This window comes from Taudactylus pleione, unplaced genomic scaffold, assembly GCF_031769625.1.
Source record: "Taudactylus pleione unplaced genomic scaffold, aTauple2 ptg001400l, whole genome shotgun sequence".
Lineage (NCBI taxonomy): Eukaryota > Metazoa > Chordata > Amphibia > Anura > Myobatrachidae > Taudactylus > Taudactylus pleione.
In genome coordinates, this window is record NW_028285800.1 from 1,249 (window position 1) to 19,057 (window position 17,809).

A 17,809-nucleotide genomic window follows, 5' to 3' on the forward strand; every position below is an offset into this window, starting at 1 on the left:
CACAGCCTGAAGGTAATTTTATACAGTATGTCTAATAATTTGTGACTTAGACAAAGTTTGTGTACATTGAACCATCAAATATCAAAGGTTTCATTATCTCAGGTCAGATCTGTAAAAAAAATAAAAAAATCTGTATGTTGGAATATTTGGATATGGGAGACTAATTATATATATATATATATATATATATATATATATATATATATATATATATATATATACATATACATACACACACACACACATATATATATATATATATATACATACATATACACAGATATATTCACATAAATAGACACACATTTCTTCTAAGCACATATCTTCTTAAGTATGTGCTTAGTGGACTCTCCGGGAAGTTGTGACATGGGTCTTCTATTTGCTTTATATGCCTTGACAGGGAATATGGCTGGAAACTTACATTTTCTGATTCCTTGTTTCGTCTTTTCAGTTTCTCCAACTCCTGTTCTAGTAAGTGAACTTTAGACATTACCTAAATTCAAAGTATAGACACATACATTTAATTAGGAAAGAAAAGGTGGCACAATTAACTACCAAAGGAAAAAACATTATAAACAATGCCTATAAAAATAATAATGCCAATGGTGGGATGGGTACTAATTACCCTGGCCCAGCCCCTCTTACATGTCAGCAGCCCAGCACACGCTGCTGTGTGCAGGGCTGCAGTGGGACCAAGGAGACTGCTGCTACTGAGCAGCAGCAGCCTTCTCTCTTCTGCATGTGCGGTGGTGGGGGGAGCAAATACACTGCACTCCCACCCCCCTGGATTTGCTCCTGGCTGAGGGGCTCACAGCACCACACCTCCTGCGAGTGGTGCTGTTTGTGATGGCTCTGGTGGGCATCTCAGTACGGTTAGGGAAGGGGGGTGCTGTTTAACAATCGCTCCTCCGCAGCATACGATATCACAGCTGCGATTGAAACACTGTACATCTCTGAATCAGAGCCAATGTACTTAACATAAAAGTTATGAATATCACTATATAACAAAAAACAAAGCCCCATCTGCCTTTAAACAAAGTGGTGTTGAATTCAATAAGGGCCACAAAGCAGCAAGAAATGGATTCTCTGTAATAACCAGCAGATCTCAAAACTTAAACCTGCAAAAATCACCATGATGAATCTTAATTAGGGCGCACCTATATATTTAAAAGAGAGCATCCTCTAAAATAAATAGTATTGCGCTGCTCCCCAAAAAAGCAAGTCTGGTTTGCTTCATATTAGGGGTGTGCATCGGCCACTTTTCGTGTTTTGTGTTTTGGTTTTGGATCTGGATCTTTCTTCGTGTTTTGGATCTGGATTGGTTTTGCCAAAACCACCCTTCCGTGTTTTGGGTTCTGGGTTTTGTGTTTTGGATCTGTATTTTTTTGAAAAAAAGCATAAAAACAGCTAAAATCACAGAATTTGTAGGTTTTTCTGCTCCTATGCTATTATTAACCTCAATAACCTTAATTTCCACTCATTTCCAGTCTATTCTGAACACCTCACACCTCACAATAGTGTTTTTATGTCCAAAAGGTTGCACCGAGGTAGCTGGATGACTATGCTAAGCGACACGAGTGGGCGGCACAAACACGTGACCCATCTAGGAGTGACACTGCAGTGGCAGGCAGGATGGCAGTTAGAAAAACTAGGCCCCAAACTGTACATAATGCAAAGAAAAAAAGAGGTGCAAGATGGAATTGTCCTTGGGCCCTCCCACCCACCCTTATGTTGTATAAACAGGACATGCACACTTTAACAAATCAATCATTTCAGCGCCAGGGTCTGCCACACAACTGTGGCTGAAATGATTGGTTCGTTTGGGCCCCCACAAAACAAGCTGGCAATTAATGTGTCCCTGCACAAACTGGCTCTACGGAGGCAAGATGTCATCCTCATCCTCCTCATCCACCGATTCCTCACCCTCTTCAGTGTGTACATCCTCATCCTCACAAAGTATTAACTCGTCCCCACTTGAATCCACCACCACAGGTCCCTCTGTACCTTCTGGAGGCTGGTCTCCCTGGAAGAGCTGATAATTCATTTTGATGAACATCATCTTCTCCACATTCTGTGGAAGCAACCTCCTACGCCTTTCGCTGACAAGGTTCCCGGCTGCACTAAACACTCTTTCGGAGTACACACTGGAGGGGGGGCAACTCAGGTAAAATAGAGCCAGTTTGTACAGGGGCCTCCAAATTGCCTCTTTTTCCTGCCAGTACAGGTATGGACTGTCTGACATGCCTACTTGGATGCTGTCACCGATGTAATCCTCCACCATTCTGTCAATGGTGACAGTATCATATGCAGTGACAGTAGACATGTCAGAAATTGTTGCCAGGTCCTTCAGTCCGGACCAGATGTCCAAACTTGGTCCTGCCTGCCCTGCATCACCGCCAGCGGGTTGCTTAGGATACCTAAGTTTTTTCCTGGCAGCCCCAGTTGCGGGAGAAAATGAAGAAGGAGCCGTTGACGTGTCACGTTCCGCTTCAGCTGACAGTGTGTTCACCAGCAGGTCTTTGCACCTCTGCAGGCTTGTGTCGGCCGGAAAGAGAGACACCACATAGGCTTTAAACCTAGGATCGAGCACGGTGGCCAAAATGTAGTGGTCTGATTTCAACAGATTGACCACCCTGGAATCCTGGCAAAGCGAATGAAGGGCTTCATCCACAAGTCCCACATGCCGAGCGGAATCGCTCCGTCTTAGCTCCTCCTTCACTTTCTCCAGCTGCTTCTGCAAAAGCCTGATGAGGGGAATGACCTGACTCAAGCTGGCAGTGTCTGAACTGACTTCACGTGTGGCAAGTTCGAAGGGCTGAAGAACCTTGCACAACACGGAAATCATTCTCCACTGCGCTTGAGTCAGGTGCATACCCCCTCCTTTGCCTATGTCATAGGTGGATGTATAGGCTTGTATGGCCTTTTGCTGCTCCTCCATCCTCTGAAGCATATAGAGGGTTGAGTTCCACCGCGTCACAACCTCTTGCTTCAGGTGATGGCGGGGCAGGTTCAAGAGTGTTTGCTGGCGCTCCAGTCTTCGGCACGCAGTCGCTGAATGGCGAAAGTGGCCAGAAATTTTTCGGGCCACCCAAAGCGTCTCCTGCACGCCCCTGTCGCTTTTCAGAAAATTCTGCACCACCAAGTTTATTGTGTGAGCAAAACATGGGACGTGCTGGAATTTGCCCAGATGTAATGCCCGCACAATATTGGTGGCGTTGTCAGATATCACAAATCCCCAGGAGAGTCTAAGTGGGGTAAGCCACTGGGCGATGATTTCCCTCAGTTTCTCTAAGAGGTTGTCGGCGGTGTGCCTCTTACTGAAACCGGTGATACACAGCGTAGCCTGCCTTGTAACGAGCTGGCGTTTCTGAGATGCTGCTACTGGTGACGCTGCTGCTGTTGCTGCGTAAGGTGATACATCTACCCAGTGGGCTGTCACAGTCATATAGTCCTTAGTCTGCCCTGTTCCACTTGTCCACATGTCCGTGGTTAAGTGGACATTGTGTACAACGGCATTTTTCAGGACACTGAGGACACTTTTTCTGACGTTTCTGTACAGTCTCGGTATCGCCTGCCTAGTGAAGTGGAATCTAGACGGGATTTGGAACCGGGGACACACTACCTCCAGCAATTGTCTAAATCCCACTGCACTAATGGCGGATACCGGACGCACGTCTAACACCAACATAGCAGTCAAGGCCTCAGTTATACGTTTTGCTTCAGGATGACTGCTGTCGTACTTCATCCTCCTCGCTAAGGACTGTTGGAGGGTCAATTGTTTAGTAAAAGTAGTGGTGTTCCTACTTCCTCTCTGGGATGATGAACGACTCCCAGCAGCAGCAGCAACAGCAGCAGCGGCAGCAGTAGGCGTAGCAATGCAGGATCCTCCGGAGGAATCCCGGATAGGAGAGTCAGTCATGCCAGTGATATGGCCTGCAGGACTACTTCCGATCCTGACTAAGGAGGAAATTGACGAGGAGGGAGTTGACGGTGTGGTTTGCAGGCGCTTGGATACAACAGGACAACGGGATTTAGGTGTCCCTGGACTGCTTACGGTCTGAGCCAAAGTTTCTGAACTTGACAGTAACTTTTTATGAACGCGCTGCAGGTGCCGTATAAGGGAGGATGTTCCTAGGTGGTTGACGTCCCTACCCCTACTTATTTCACCTTTACATATGGTACATATGGCAAGACAGTTGTTGTCCGGATTTGGATAGAAATATTGCCAGACCAAAGAGGTGGAATGTTTGGTCTTCTGCCCAGGCATGACCGTGATGGGCTTTTTCATCCCACGGACAACAACTGTCTCCCCCGGAGCCTGATTTAAACAAACCACATCACCATCAGAATCCTCCTCGCCAACTTCCTCCTCAGCGCCAGCTACACCAGTATCCTCATCCTGTTGTACTTCAACAGTGACATCTTCAATTTGCATATCAGCAAGTGGACTGTGGGTGCTCCTTTCAGCACTTGCAGGGGGCGTGCAAATGGTGGAAAGAGCCACCTCTTCCCGTCCAGTGCTGGGAAGGTCAGGCATCGCAACCACCACCACACTTGGACTCTCTTTGGGGATTTGTGATATCTTCTTAGAAAGCACAGTTCTTCGCTGTGCTTTTGCCAGCTTAACTCTTTTGATTTTTTTAGTGGGAGGAGTGCTTCCATCGTCATGTGAAGCTGAACCACTAGTCATGAACATACTAGGGATCGACCTTAGCCGTTCCTTGCCACTCCGTGTCGTAAATGGCATATTGGCAAGTTTACGTTTCTCTTCAGCTGATTTAAATGTCTTTTTCAAGGTCATTTTCCTGAACTTTGCCATTTGGGATTGTATGTGCCCTCTACTATGACATTGGGCATCGGCCTTGGCAGACGACGTTGATGGCATGTTATCGTCTATGTCATGACTAGTGGCAGCAGCTTCAGCACTAGGAGGAAGTGGTTCTTGATCTTTCTCTATTTTATTTTTATCGGAGAAAGTTTGGTCCTCCATTTATGTTATATCGATTTGATATATACGTGCGGCTAAACACAGAAAATAAATTTTTTTTTGGTTCGGACTGGAGTGTACTTTGTGGGTTACAGCACCCTTTAACGGTCAAGCCAGCCGGCCCTTTACTTATGACACAGGCGCACTCTTGGCACTACTTTGTTGATGCACGTGCGGCTACTGCGCACACAATTCACAAACACAGAAAATAATTTTTTTTTGGTTTGGACTGGAGTGTACTTTGGGGGTTACAGCACCCTTTAACGGTCAAGCCAGCCGGCCCTTTACTTATGACACAGGCGCACGCTTGGCACTACTTTGTTGATGCACGTGCGGCTACTGCGCACACAATTCACAAACACAGAAAATAATTTTTTTTTGGTTTGGACTGGAGTGTACTTTCGGGGGTTACAGCACCCTTTAACGGTCAAGCCAGCCGGCCCTTTACTTATGACACAGGCGCACTCTTGGCACTACTTTGTTGATGCACGTGCGGCTACTGCGCACACAATTCACAAACACAGAAAATAATTTTTTTTTGGTTTGGACTGGAGTGTACTTTCGGGGGTTACAGCACCCTTTAACGGTCAAGCCAGCCGGCCCTTTACTTATGACACAGGGGCACTCTTGGCACTACTTTGTTGATGCACGTGCGGCTACTGCGCACACAATTCACAAACACAGAAAATAATTTTTTTTTAGGTTTGGACTGGAGTGTACTTTCGGGGGTTACAGCACCCTTAACGGTCAAGCCAGCCGGCCCTTTACTTATGACACAGGCGCACGCTTGGCACTACTTTGTTGATGCACGTGCGGCTACTGCGCACACAATTCACAAACACAGAAAATATATTATTTTTTTAGCACTTGGGGGGAGCACCCCTGATGGACAGAGCACCCCCTGGACAACACTACAGCACCCCTTTAGGACTGGGACACTGCACAGGACTTTGGAACTGACTGCACAACACAGTCCAGCCAGCCCCTATGGACTTTGAAGTAGTGGACACAGCCCCTATTAACAACAGCAGCACAGCACAACACAGCCAGCCCCTATGGACTTTGAAGTAGTGGACAACAGCAGCACTACACTACACTACACTACACAGCACTAACTCCCACCCTCCCTCTTCACTGTCCACAGCCGAGTGAGAAAATGGCGCCGACGCGGGTACCTTATATAGGATCCAAAACCCGCGAGACTCGGAAGGCGGGATGATGACGTTTTGCCTCGATGTCAGATCCGAGTCAGGCGGGAAAAGTCGAGCCTGACTCGGATCGGACTCGGATCGGGGGGGCTCGGGGGGGTTCGGATTTCAGAAATCCGAACCCGCTCACCCCTACTTCATATATAAAAATAAATGCAAAACACTGACAGGGGTATTCAATATGGGAGTGAAAAGTCCATGCTGGACTTTTCGCTCCACATCTGAGATTTTCCTGGGATAAAGTATCGGGCGCGCGCCCGCTTTATCCCCGTATTCAATATAAAAGCTACGAAAACGGGAACCTGCGAAGTGGGATCTGCCAAAAAATATGAAATTTACCTGGAATAAATTGTAGGACCCCCTAAAGCTGTAAAAACATGGGGGATCACTATGGGTACCGCCGTTTTAGCCTGCAAATGAAAGTCAGGGTTTTAAATAGCCGCAGCAGGTGTTTTTTTCCCGACATTGAAGAAGTGTTGCAGAAGAGCACTTAGGTTATTTTTTTAGTTTTTTTAAGTGGTCCCCAAATTTGGAGTACATGAAAATGGGTACTAGCATATTTTTAAGTCCCTAAAGTCTTTATTTAAAAATTCTGCAAATATGCACCTGCCACTAATAACCTATTCTAGAATACACCTGCCGCATATAGCCCTGAACCTATTTCCCTATTGTTAAACACTTTTTTCCCTTTTTTTTTTTTCACCCCAAATTTTGAATAATTTGTTTGGGGTGTCCCTATTTTTTTTTTTGTAACTTTTTTCTGACACAGTTTATTTTAAAATGACATTCCCAGGGGTGCAGGCTATTTTTTTTTAAGCCTGCACCCCTAAACCCCAATTCTGCACTTTTTTCGCCACCTATTCAGTGGTGAAAAGTTATCCCCGTTTTTTTCTAAGACTTCTCGAACCTGCGAAAAGTCTTTGAAATTGAATACGGTGTAAAACCAAAACCAGCAAACATGACATCGGTGCAAAATTATCGCAAACACTGACTTTTCGCTCCATATTGAATACCCCTGTGAGTGCGCGTTTAAAGTTTACACCAATAGACACAAAGTAGTAAGCTGCAATTTAGGATACTAAGCATTAACATTAAAATCTTTCAATAATCATAAAAATGATGACCAATAAATAGATCCTAGCGGATAATATAAATAAAATAGGGTATACACATATATCCCACTTGCATTTATCCATAGAGTCAATAAGTATTTTCACCTCCTTAAACTCAATTAGCAGGAGGGAATAGGATTGCTCAATACTCCTGAGTATTAATCATTAGTAATTAGTTATTCATCTACCCTCTGAGGAAACAGTCACCTGATAAAGACTGAGAAATGCGTCGGCGTGCTTTTTCCTGCGGACCCTTTTGATTTATGGACTTGCACAATTACCGCTGTATACCTTGAGACGCATGACGGCGGACTACTGAACCCCATTACATCGGGTAAGAGACAGGCCGTCTGCGATCTCTTCACTATACCGCGGCTCATACAGAGTCACTGCTTGCCAAGTGTGAGGTACCGGTTGATTGTAAGGACAAGCCGTCTGTGATCCCCTATATCACACTGCGGCTCATACAGAGTCACTGCTTGCTAATTGTGAGACCCCTGCCAATTGCAAGGATACATTATAGCATGGACTAAAGCTGGCCACACATTAGACCAACTTACATCCAACCAGCCAACTTGTTGATTGGTTGGAAGGAAAATCTGGTAAGGAATGAAAGTAAATGACAATCAGCAATTTGCTCCCAAACGCCGGGAAATGGACAAAAACTGTTGTTTGATCTAAACAATTTGTTCAAATATTTAACAAACTTGTCTGAATGACCATTTTCATCTGTTTTCTGGCATTTAGGAGCAAATTACTGATCATCATTTACTCCCATTCCTTACCAGATTTTCATTCCAACCAATCAACAAGTTGGCTGGTTGGATGTAAGTTGTTCTAGTGTGTGGCCAGCTTAAGTCTCTTTCTCTGGCCAAATATGCGTCTGAATTGTTAGAGTTGCCGGCTGATCTCTACCAGAAGATAACAAACACAAAGGCTACTTCAGAGAATTAGTACATACCCTGCGTCTTAACACTAAGTATAATCGCAGTGACACTTTAAGCTGAGGAACCAGACCAGTGGACTCACCATTTCTTAGGAAGGACCCTGGGAATTATTCCGGCTCTATGTTTTCTTCTGGAACTTTTTTCCTCACAGGTCTATGATTAATACTGAGGAGTATTGAGCAATCCTATCCCTCCTGCTAATTGAGTTTAAGGAGATGAACATACTTATTCACTCTGTATACCCCATTTTATTTATACTATCCGCTAGGCAGGGGTAGAAATATGGGAGACAATGGAGGCGTCTGCCGCCAGCACTGAAGGGGCACCTCCTCCATCACCCACAATAAGGTATATATTTTCCACTTAGGGCTGTAAATATTGGGGATAGGGGGGCACTAAATGATAACCTGCCTCCGGGCGTCTGGGATGAACTTACGCCACTGCCGCTAGGATCTATTTATTGGTCATTTTTATGATTATTGAAAGATTTTAATGTTAATGCTTAGTATAATAAATTACAGCTTACTACTTTGTGTCTATTGGAGTTTACTTTCAACACGCACAAAGTGCTTTGCATTTATTTTTTGTACATCTCAAAACTGAAATGTAGTCTGGTCACGCAGGAATGACGCATGTACGGCTACGATGGGGTTGATGGATATAATAAGGAAATATAGTCATACAAGTTGAACCAATATAAAATTGCATCTTTCATTTTAGGTTTATTCTCACATTATTACACAGCAGGTCCCTATTGAGGTATGAGGTACACAGTTCACATTCATCTTTATGCAGATATCCCCCTCAGAGAAAATATTAGGTGAAGCTGAACAGTCCTAAGGCACACCTGAGTACTTTTATTACAAAGCAGCAAAATGGAGACATAATCTAGAACAGATAGCATGCCTCAGACATTACATCACATGAACACATGGAAAGAAAAGTGGGTGCTTGCTGGAGGAATAACTGGAGCTCACATGTTTGTGGTCTAAAGCTGGCGGTGATGCAGGGATTCTCTTCTATGGCTGCACCATGCCGCAGTGAGGCCATCTCTAGCCCCTCTCTGGGGTATATACACCATTAGTAAGGAAAGGTTTCCTGTGTATGAGGAAACTAAATGATGTGTCTACTGCTGCAGCACAGGCCTTATCTGTATAGTCTGCCTAAATAGAATATTTGTAAATAAATACAATTCTGCAAACAAACCATACTGTGGTTCTGTAGGTAATAAATCATTTTGGGCACTCAAATCAATCTCTTGCTTGCCCCAGGATACACATATTTGGGACATCTCGAAAAGAGACTCGGGGATAGGCTGGCACTATAATATGTAATGAACTTTCCCTTACAGGCCAAGTTTAGTACATTCAAAGTCACTGTAGACCAGCTTCCAATAATGGGTGGCTCTGGTTAATGAGGCAGTTGAAAATGATCGGTACTGATTTATCAGCAGTGAAAACGTCTCCCCTTATAGGGTATAATAGTGAAGAGGACTGGAAGATATGTTTGTGCTGCAATAACATATCCAACTATTGTACTGTAACTGCATGCAGGCACTTTATGGCAATAATGCATGTAACATCAACATGTCCATATTGTCCCATGACGGCTCATAATGCTGCGTGTCCTCTACTCTACCAACCTCTTTCTGTTCATCCTGTGACTCCTCCAGCTTCAGTTTCCATCGTCCTTCCTCCTCTTCTACGCTGCGTTGCAACCTCTGCAGAATTCCTTCCTGTAGAGACGCATTATAAGAATAAACCAGCGGATCGCACCTGCACACTACAAAGCGGTATCTGATCCGCCAACAGAGGTGAATACATACCGTTTCTGCTAGCACAGATTTGTACTTCTCACACTCCATCTGCAGCATTGTGTGGACTTCTTCCCCTTCCTTCAACTTCTGCTCCAGTGCCTAGGAAAGGAAGATGTCCTGGCTTATTAACATGGACACAGTGATGTTGTACCACTCAGGCAAATTAAATGGATTTAAAAAATCCTGGAGGTAATGTGGGATCTTCTGCAGGCATATTTATTACATAACAGCCAGGGACTTGTTCCACATTGAGAGGATAACTTGGGACCCATAACATGGAGTATGCCAATTAAAGCAGAGACTAAGACCCACGCTCACCTTCACTTCCTCAGCTCCACCACTTTCGTTCAAACAAACTTTCGCCAGCTTCTCAAATTCCTGGATCCATTCACCATGACCCTAGGGGAACACACAATGTTAATACGATTTAAAGCAATGTCGTGACCATCACTCTGAAAGCAATACAAGGATTCTCCTGCTGAGAAAATGCAGAGAACCCCCATACCTGACTAATACTTGCCTGACATAATGATAACTGAAAATACGCAGATACAGACTTTACTGCATAGACTCATGCGAGCCATCCAGCTGTTACATTGCCAGAAATGTGCCTGGACCAGCTCATCGGAGCCTATTACATTTAGGGCACGAGAAGAGTAGTACACATTTTTATAAGCAGTTACTGTGTTTCTGTGCATTTATCCTCAACACAACACAGAGAAAACATGTCCACTATGTATGACAGAGGTGTAAATGAGAACCTAATTGTTTCCAGGTGGATCTCTTACCAAACTAGCAGAAACACACACACTTGGGAAAATCTTCTGCAGGATTTCCCGCGCCTCCACCTCCCCTGTATGCTGTTTCTCCTGGTGAAGAGAAAGGATCTCAGTCACTTATTAGCACAACAAGTGAAAGATTAGATTTGTGGACGGACATGGTGGGGAATAAACTATATAGAGATGTCATGTTATGGGGGGGTGGGAGAATCACACATATACATTAGCTGGGTACAACTATTTACATATCATGCACATGGACTATCTAATAAACATAGAATGACATTTCCTAAAGAGGTCAGTCCATTCACTCTAGCACACCAGATTAACAATGCAAGAGATAATTTGCATTCTTAATTGGATTTGGATACATAAACATTAATCTAAGCATTAACAAGCGCTACCTATGTTATAGATAGTTCTCATCGCAATGGTACAGAACTCTGCGGCCAATATATCATGTGCTAAAACTTACTACATTTTACTGTGAAATTAACGGTTGAAGGTGTACCTTATTATGTACACACTCTGACAGCAGCTATTTTCTGCCAACCATGAACAGAATGCAATATAACGAATCATTAGATACCAGCTACGTCCCCGAGGTACAAATGCTGGCTGTATTCTTATGAATGTAAAGCTGGGTGCACACTGGAGCGACCGGCAATCATTCAAACTTTCCCCAACGATTTCCCTTGAGCCCAGGACAAGCAATATGGAGCGCACACACTAAGCAATCTAGCCAACGACCGAACTATATATTGTATGGTTTCTTCGTATACGATTTATTATTGCTCATGTACACTAGAATAAGGGGGGGCAAAAGGCGGCCCCCCAGCTGTTGTAGAACTACACATCTCAGCATGCCCTGTCACAGTTTTGCTATTTGGTCATGCTAAAATTGTTGCAAGGCATGCTGAGATTTGTAGTTCAACAGCTGGAGGGCCGCTTATGGCCCACCCCTGCACTAGAACAACCACCATCTTCAAATTCACTGGTTGAAAGTGGCAAGCGGTGACGTCTTCAGCAGCCAAATCAGAGCAACATATCGTCAGGACGTCGGGTTGGCAGCACAAACTAGGTGATGCGCCCCATATCGCTAGCGTTATCGCTAAGTTTGACATAATGCACATCAAATTTGACGCTAACTCTAGCGACCATAGTTACCCGCATCACGTACACACTTAAAATAACAAATAGCCTACATCGCTCAAGCGGCCCGACATCACTCCAGTGTGTACCCAGCTTAAGAGTCTCATGCCTCAGTGCTGTCATGAGAGTTAAACAGCTCGATTCTCATAAATGTTGGCCTTGCAAAAATTACGCCTGGCTAAGATCAAAAACGGTCACTGTCGGCGTAAACACAAATAGGAGAGGAGACCGGTTGTCGGTGGAAACCGGTCCAGTTGTTGCTCTTTCCTAACACAGAGGGAACAGATGACCTGGGCACTGATAACGTGACGCTTGGATCACTGAGAAAGCGGCAGAATCAGCAATGCTAGGTTAGCAAGCCTGATAAACACAGGACATTTCCTTCACTATCGCTGTATTTAAGATTGATAAGAGGATATAACACAAGAATTTCATGAAGTTTAACTCCTAAGACTTTGAACATTATTGTACAAGCTGTATTTTGTTTCTGCCAGTAGTCCCACTGATTTAAGATGGATGTAACATGCCCAGCAAGAAACCGGAGCATTAAAATAAAAATAATGACTAGCACGAACAAGGATGACAATATCAAATATAAAGTAAAAAATATTCCTCAATAGGCAAAATATCCTGTGCATACCAGTTATAAAAGTTAATTAATAAAAAGTGTGTAGATTTTTAGATCAATCTCCATGTATAGGGCAATAAGACTGCCAGGTGGCAATGGTACTCCTGTACTGTAATGTATAGACAGCACAGAGGAGATGAACACTCAGATCAGTACACACAATTCTTTATCATTTCTCAATCATCTCATGGGGGACATTGGGTCCTGGGGATATAAAGCTTCCCAAGAGACACTGGAATTTATTTATTTATATATATATATGTATATATATATATATATATATATATATATATATATATATATATACACACACACACACACATTATATATATATACATACACACACACACTCACATATATATATACACACATACCAAATGTCTCAAGCTTCTCCCTTTTCCATATCACCGCCCTGCAGGACACAGTTTGTCACTGTTTGTTTTTATTCCGATTTTTTTTTTTTTTTTACAGTGCCTAATGAACTTTTTGTTTTTAAAAAGTAACCATGTGCTTGAAGCAAACCACAGGAGTCCTACAGTTTAATTTAATAGCTCCGGGCTCAATCTGGGAGCTCAAGCCCGCATTAAGTCCCGTGGATAACTGAATCCCTGTTGAATGACTCTGTGAATGTTCACCAGTAAAGGCGGGTATCCACTACCCGATTAAAACGAGCGATTGAACGATATCGTTGATTAATCGATCATAAATCGGCCATGAAAATGTCAAAAACGACCAGCGATGCGCGCTCCCGCTGGTCATTTTTTTACATCCATCATCACCTGAACATGCCGATGATGACAGATTGCCCATGTTCAGGGATGAGGGAGGGTGCCTACACTTAATGACTGATCGTTCAGTGTAGGCACAGCGCATACTGTGAAACGACTGCACGATTACAATGTCATAATCGTGCAGTCTTTTCACAGTCTGCTAGTAGATGTGCCCCTTAACACAGTGTAGACATCTACTGCCTAGATTATGGATCTGATTGACATTAGACACATTTTATCCTACAAGCCATGGAAGTGTCTGTCGTTCCCCTTTACACTGACACTGCTCTATTACAGAAATTTGTTGCTTCCATCTGGTTGTTCTTAAAATACAACATTGATTGCACTTTCAATTGGCTGCTGTGATATACATGTGTGCACTTCTGTACCGGGGCATAGCAGTCAATCAGCAGTCTAATTATCTATATGGTTTATTTTTATTTAAGACCGCTCTGTAGTTGACCATGAAAAACCAAATTAAAAACGTTTTGGGATTTTTACATCTGAACAGGAGCCCATGAGTTTGTTTCATGTCTTTATTGCTTGTAGATCTGTCCCGATTGTAGTATTCACTTAGATAAGTGTAAACAGGCATAAGATTTACAGCATCATAGAACCTAGGAAGCTGTAGCAACCACCAATGATAAGCTGACATCCATGTCCGCCTGCAGGATGATCACAGCTAGAAAACTGCATGTATTCTCTATGCTAAAAGCAAACACCGATTTCCTACATGGCACCGTTCCCTGGGTTCAAGAAAAGAGTTCTATACCATTTTTACAGACTGTACCACTCATCAAAAGACACACTTGCACAAACAAATACTTAATGTTTAAAAAAAAAAAAAAGTTTATTCAAGAGATCTTCCTTTAGTTGAACTTGCATACAAACTATATAAACAGACTGGCATGCCCACGGGTGAAAAAGGGGGGGGAAAGGAACAAAATGAATGCAGTGTCAAGAGAGAAGAGACAGAGATCAAGTGCAAAGGAGAACATATAGTTACGATTTTAAGTGTCTTGCACTGTAGCCAATCAGGGCTTCATTGTGTAGTAATCTCACTTGTGATGTAGTAGTGTGAACTCCTTGCACAAAGGTGCATCCACTGTACTTCACAACAGGCGTGTACTAATAAAGTGTGTGCAACTGCGCCCCCTGCAGCTTTAACTAGGTATCCATGTGGTGATCTCTAAATGCTGATCCTTCCATCAAAGTACAATACTTATCAAAGCTGGTGCAGATGTCAGCTAGCCAAGGGTATAAACTGAACATTAAAAAGTACATGTGCCATGTTTGCAGAGACAGTCAATTCAACTTTTTTTTTTAAATTAGTGCTGATATTTTATTTACTTAATCATAGAATGTTAATTAGGCTGGGTACGTGGGCTCTAAAAGTCAGAGTGAAAACTTTTTTAATTTTTTTTGGAGACTTCCAGTATGATTGTAACTTCATAGCAGCACTATGTTCTATGTCCTATGAGTAGGACGCTAATACAAATTAAGCACTCAGTAAGTATTAAATTCAGTTTAACACCCTTAGCGGTCAGAGGTACGCATCAAACTTATTTTGCTACACAATAAGACAAATTGAACTATAATCCTTCTAGCGACCTGGAATCCTAATGTGATCAATTCTTTTTTTTTAATTTTATCATCTAAAACAACAATTCATTTTTATGAAAATGCTTGTAGTTAAAATTGTGGATAGCTTAGCCGTAACAGAACCATTCAGTAATTTTAGCTCTTGGCAGTATCAGCATCTAGTAAGTTATGCCACCTTCCTAGATACCAAGTGAGCAGCTGGAGCAGCAGTGCCCGGGCACAATCATCGCTACGTCCCCACCGGTAGCATTACAACCTTGGCTGTCTTGTTGACTCTCTCTTGTAGCATTTTTTCAGTTGATGCCAAAGCCTCCATTGCTTTCCAGTTTTTCTCCCGAAGCTCCTAATTGTTTTTAGAAAGAGTTATTTCAGTCGACCCATGTACTAAAACGTCTTCATAGCTCAAATCAGTAAATTTGCATTTGAAGGCAATTTACTGGCAAGGGACCGTTTTATTAATGGTCATCCCCAAACCCATCAGAATAAACCAGTTTCTTACACACTAGGCTGGGAACGTTATTACATGGGGACAACCATAGCAAATGTTTTGATTAATTTGTATTACACTAAAATAATGGGAGTGTTAATATTGGATGCTTTGCGCTTTAATACAATTTAAGCATAGAAGTCCATCTTTTTTTGGGGGGGGTGTTAGCTTTTTTGCTTTGAAACTATTACTGGAGAGGGATATGATAACAATGGTCGGATGGCCCAAGTGTAAAAAAGAAAAGTACTTAGGAAGAAAGAGCAGAAACCAATCCACCAAAGGAAGAATAAAGGGCCAGATTTCACAACAAACAACACAATACACAACAGGTTTTATTTACAAATGCCTGAAAAGCACAATAGCAAAAAAATTAAATAGTTACCCTATAACCACTGCAGCCAGCAAAAAGCAGTATTTGAGAGTGGCACTGCTGAAGCCCCAAGACATACATTGGCATAAATGTAGTATATCCCATAAAAATAAATAATGCCCAAAAGGATGGCTGTAGTGTAATCAGTGGGCTGACTTATGTATGCATATCCCATCTTGACAGCTTGTGCTCAAAGACAATTTAATTGTTTTTTTTGGGCACCGTAACTTATGGGCGCCAAAAGGATTAAGTCAATTGATGCTCCATTCGGTCACGGGAGGCGACATTTCTGCTCACACCCTCCTGAGTCCGTGGTTTTGGGCCGTCCTAACCAGGACTTTAGACGAGTTTATCCTCTTTGTGGCTAAACCCGGTGCTTTTGGGTGCGACAATCGTAATAATTAATGGGCACCCATAACAACGGAATAACTCCGTCAGATGCCCGTTAATTATCGACGTAAGAAAAAACGACAACTGAAATCCCCTTTTGTATAGTACTCATAGTGCCCAGGGGAACACCATGAAAAGGTCTTCACTGTGGTCAATATAAATGACTTTCGGTTATTGACTGCGGACTCTCCTCCAGATCTGGGGAGTGGCTGACTACCAGGAAGCTGGACAGACAAACACGGAGAAGCCCTGCATAACTTCTATAATAATATGGTGCAAATATATTTAGCACAAATGTCCAGTACATAACAGTACACAGATATACTGTATTGCTCTGTAAGTGTAACTTGCCCCAACCTGACCAACTGGCAAATCTCAATCCTTACTACAGGTTACTGCATCTATGAGATAACAAGAGATATGGTAAGAACTTACCTTAGTTATCTCTGTTTCTACGAAGTCCATAGGGTCCACAGGGTTGACCTTGGGGTTATAGCTGGAACAGGATCCATGGGCACCACACAGTTAAGCTTTTAGCTCCCAGGATGCACTTGGGTCCTCCTCTATACCCCGCCCCCGAGCCACAGGCACCTCAGTTGGTAAGCAGCCTAGGCCGGAGGAGAATATGGAACAGAGAGAAGGAAGACTGGAACACACAAGAAACCATACTCACAGCAATAGGAGACGGAAAACCGGTGACCAGCCACACAGCCCATTTGAAGCCAGGTGCGTCAGGGCGGGCGCCCTGTGGACCCTATGGACTTCGTAGAAACAGAGATAACAAAGGTAAGTTCTTACCATATTCTCTTGTTTTCTACTTCAGGGTCCATAGGGGGTCCACGGGGTTGACCTTGGGGATGTCCCAAAGCAGTTCAACTAAGGGCGGGGACGCTCCTGTGCTGAAAGGAGCACCCGGCGCCCAAAGGAAGCATCCTGAGAGGCGAAGGTGTCAAACGCATAGAACCTCAAAAACGTTTGAATAGAAGACCAAGTGGCCGCCTTACACAGCTGAACAGCAGAAGCGCCACGTCTAGCAGCCCAAGAGGGACCCACAGAACGAGTGGAATGAGCCTTAACAGAGGCTGGCACAGGTAAACCCTCTTGTGCATAAGCCTCACAAATAACGGAACGAAGCCAACGGGCTAACGTTTGTTTGTTGGCAGGCCAACCCCTCTTGTGAAAACCAAAGAGGATAAACAAGGAATCAGACTTCCTAACCGAAGCCGTCCGGTCTACATAAATTCTAAGCGCCCGGACCACATCTAAGGAAGTCTCACCAGCTGAAAGACCAGGGGACTGAAAAGCTGGCACAACAAGTTCCTGATTAATGTGGAACTTCGAGACCACTTTGGGCAAAAACTCAGGACGAGTGCGGAGCACCGCTCTGTCCTGGTGAAAAATCAGGAAAGGAGGGCGACAGGAAAGCGCCCCCAATTCAGACACCCTCCTGGCCGAAGCAATTGCCAGGAGAAAAACCGTCTTAAATGTCAGCCACTTGAGCTCCACCGCCTCAAGAGGCTCAAACGGAGGACCCTGCAGGACCCGTAGCACCACCGCCAAG

The 17,809-nt window shown here is 43.6% G+C and overlaps 1 protein-coding gene across 1 annotated transcript in view; it reads right to left on the reverse strand.

The window, feature by feature from the left end:
- Positions 1 to 304: 304 nt before the first annotated feature.
- Positions 305 to 17,809, reverse strand: part of LOC148442740 (kinectin-like) — a gene marked incomplete at its 3' end in the record, with an annotated part of 175,896 nt that continues 158,391 nt past the window's right edge. The window contains exons 37-42 of the mRNA XM_088463544.1: positions 15,258 to 15,344; positions 10,859 to 10,939; positions 10,389 to 10,469; positions 10,080 to 10,169; positions 9,897 to 9,989; positions 305 to 493 (exon numbers count right to left, since the gene is read on the reverse strand). Of these exons, the coding sequence (XP_088319670.1) occupies positions 305 to 493; positions 9,897 to 9,989; positions 10,080 to 10,169; positions 10,389 to 10,469; positions 10,859 to 10,939; positions 15,258 to 15,344 (621 nt within the window). The remainder of the gene's footprint in view (positions 494 to 9,896; positions 9,990 to 10,079; positions 10,170 to 10,388; positions 10,470 to 10,858; positions 10,940 to 15,257; positions 15,345 to 17,809) is intronic.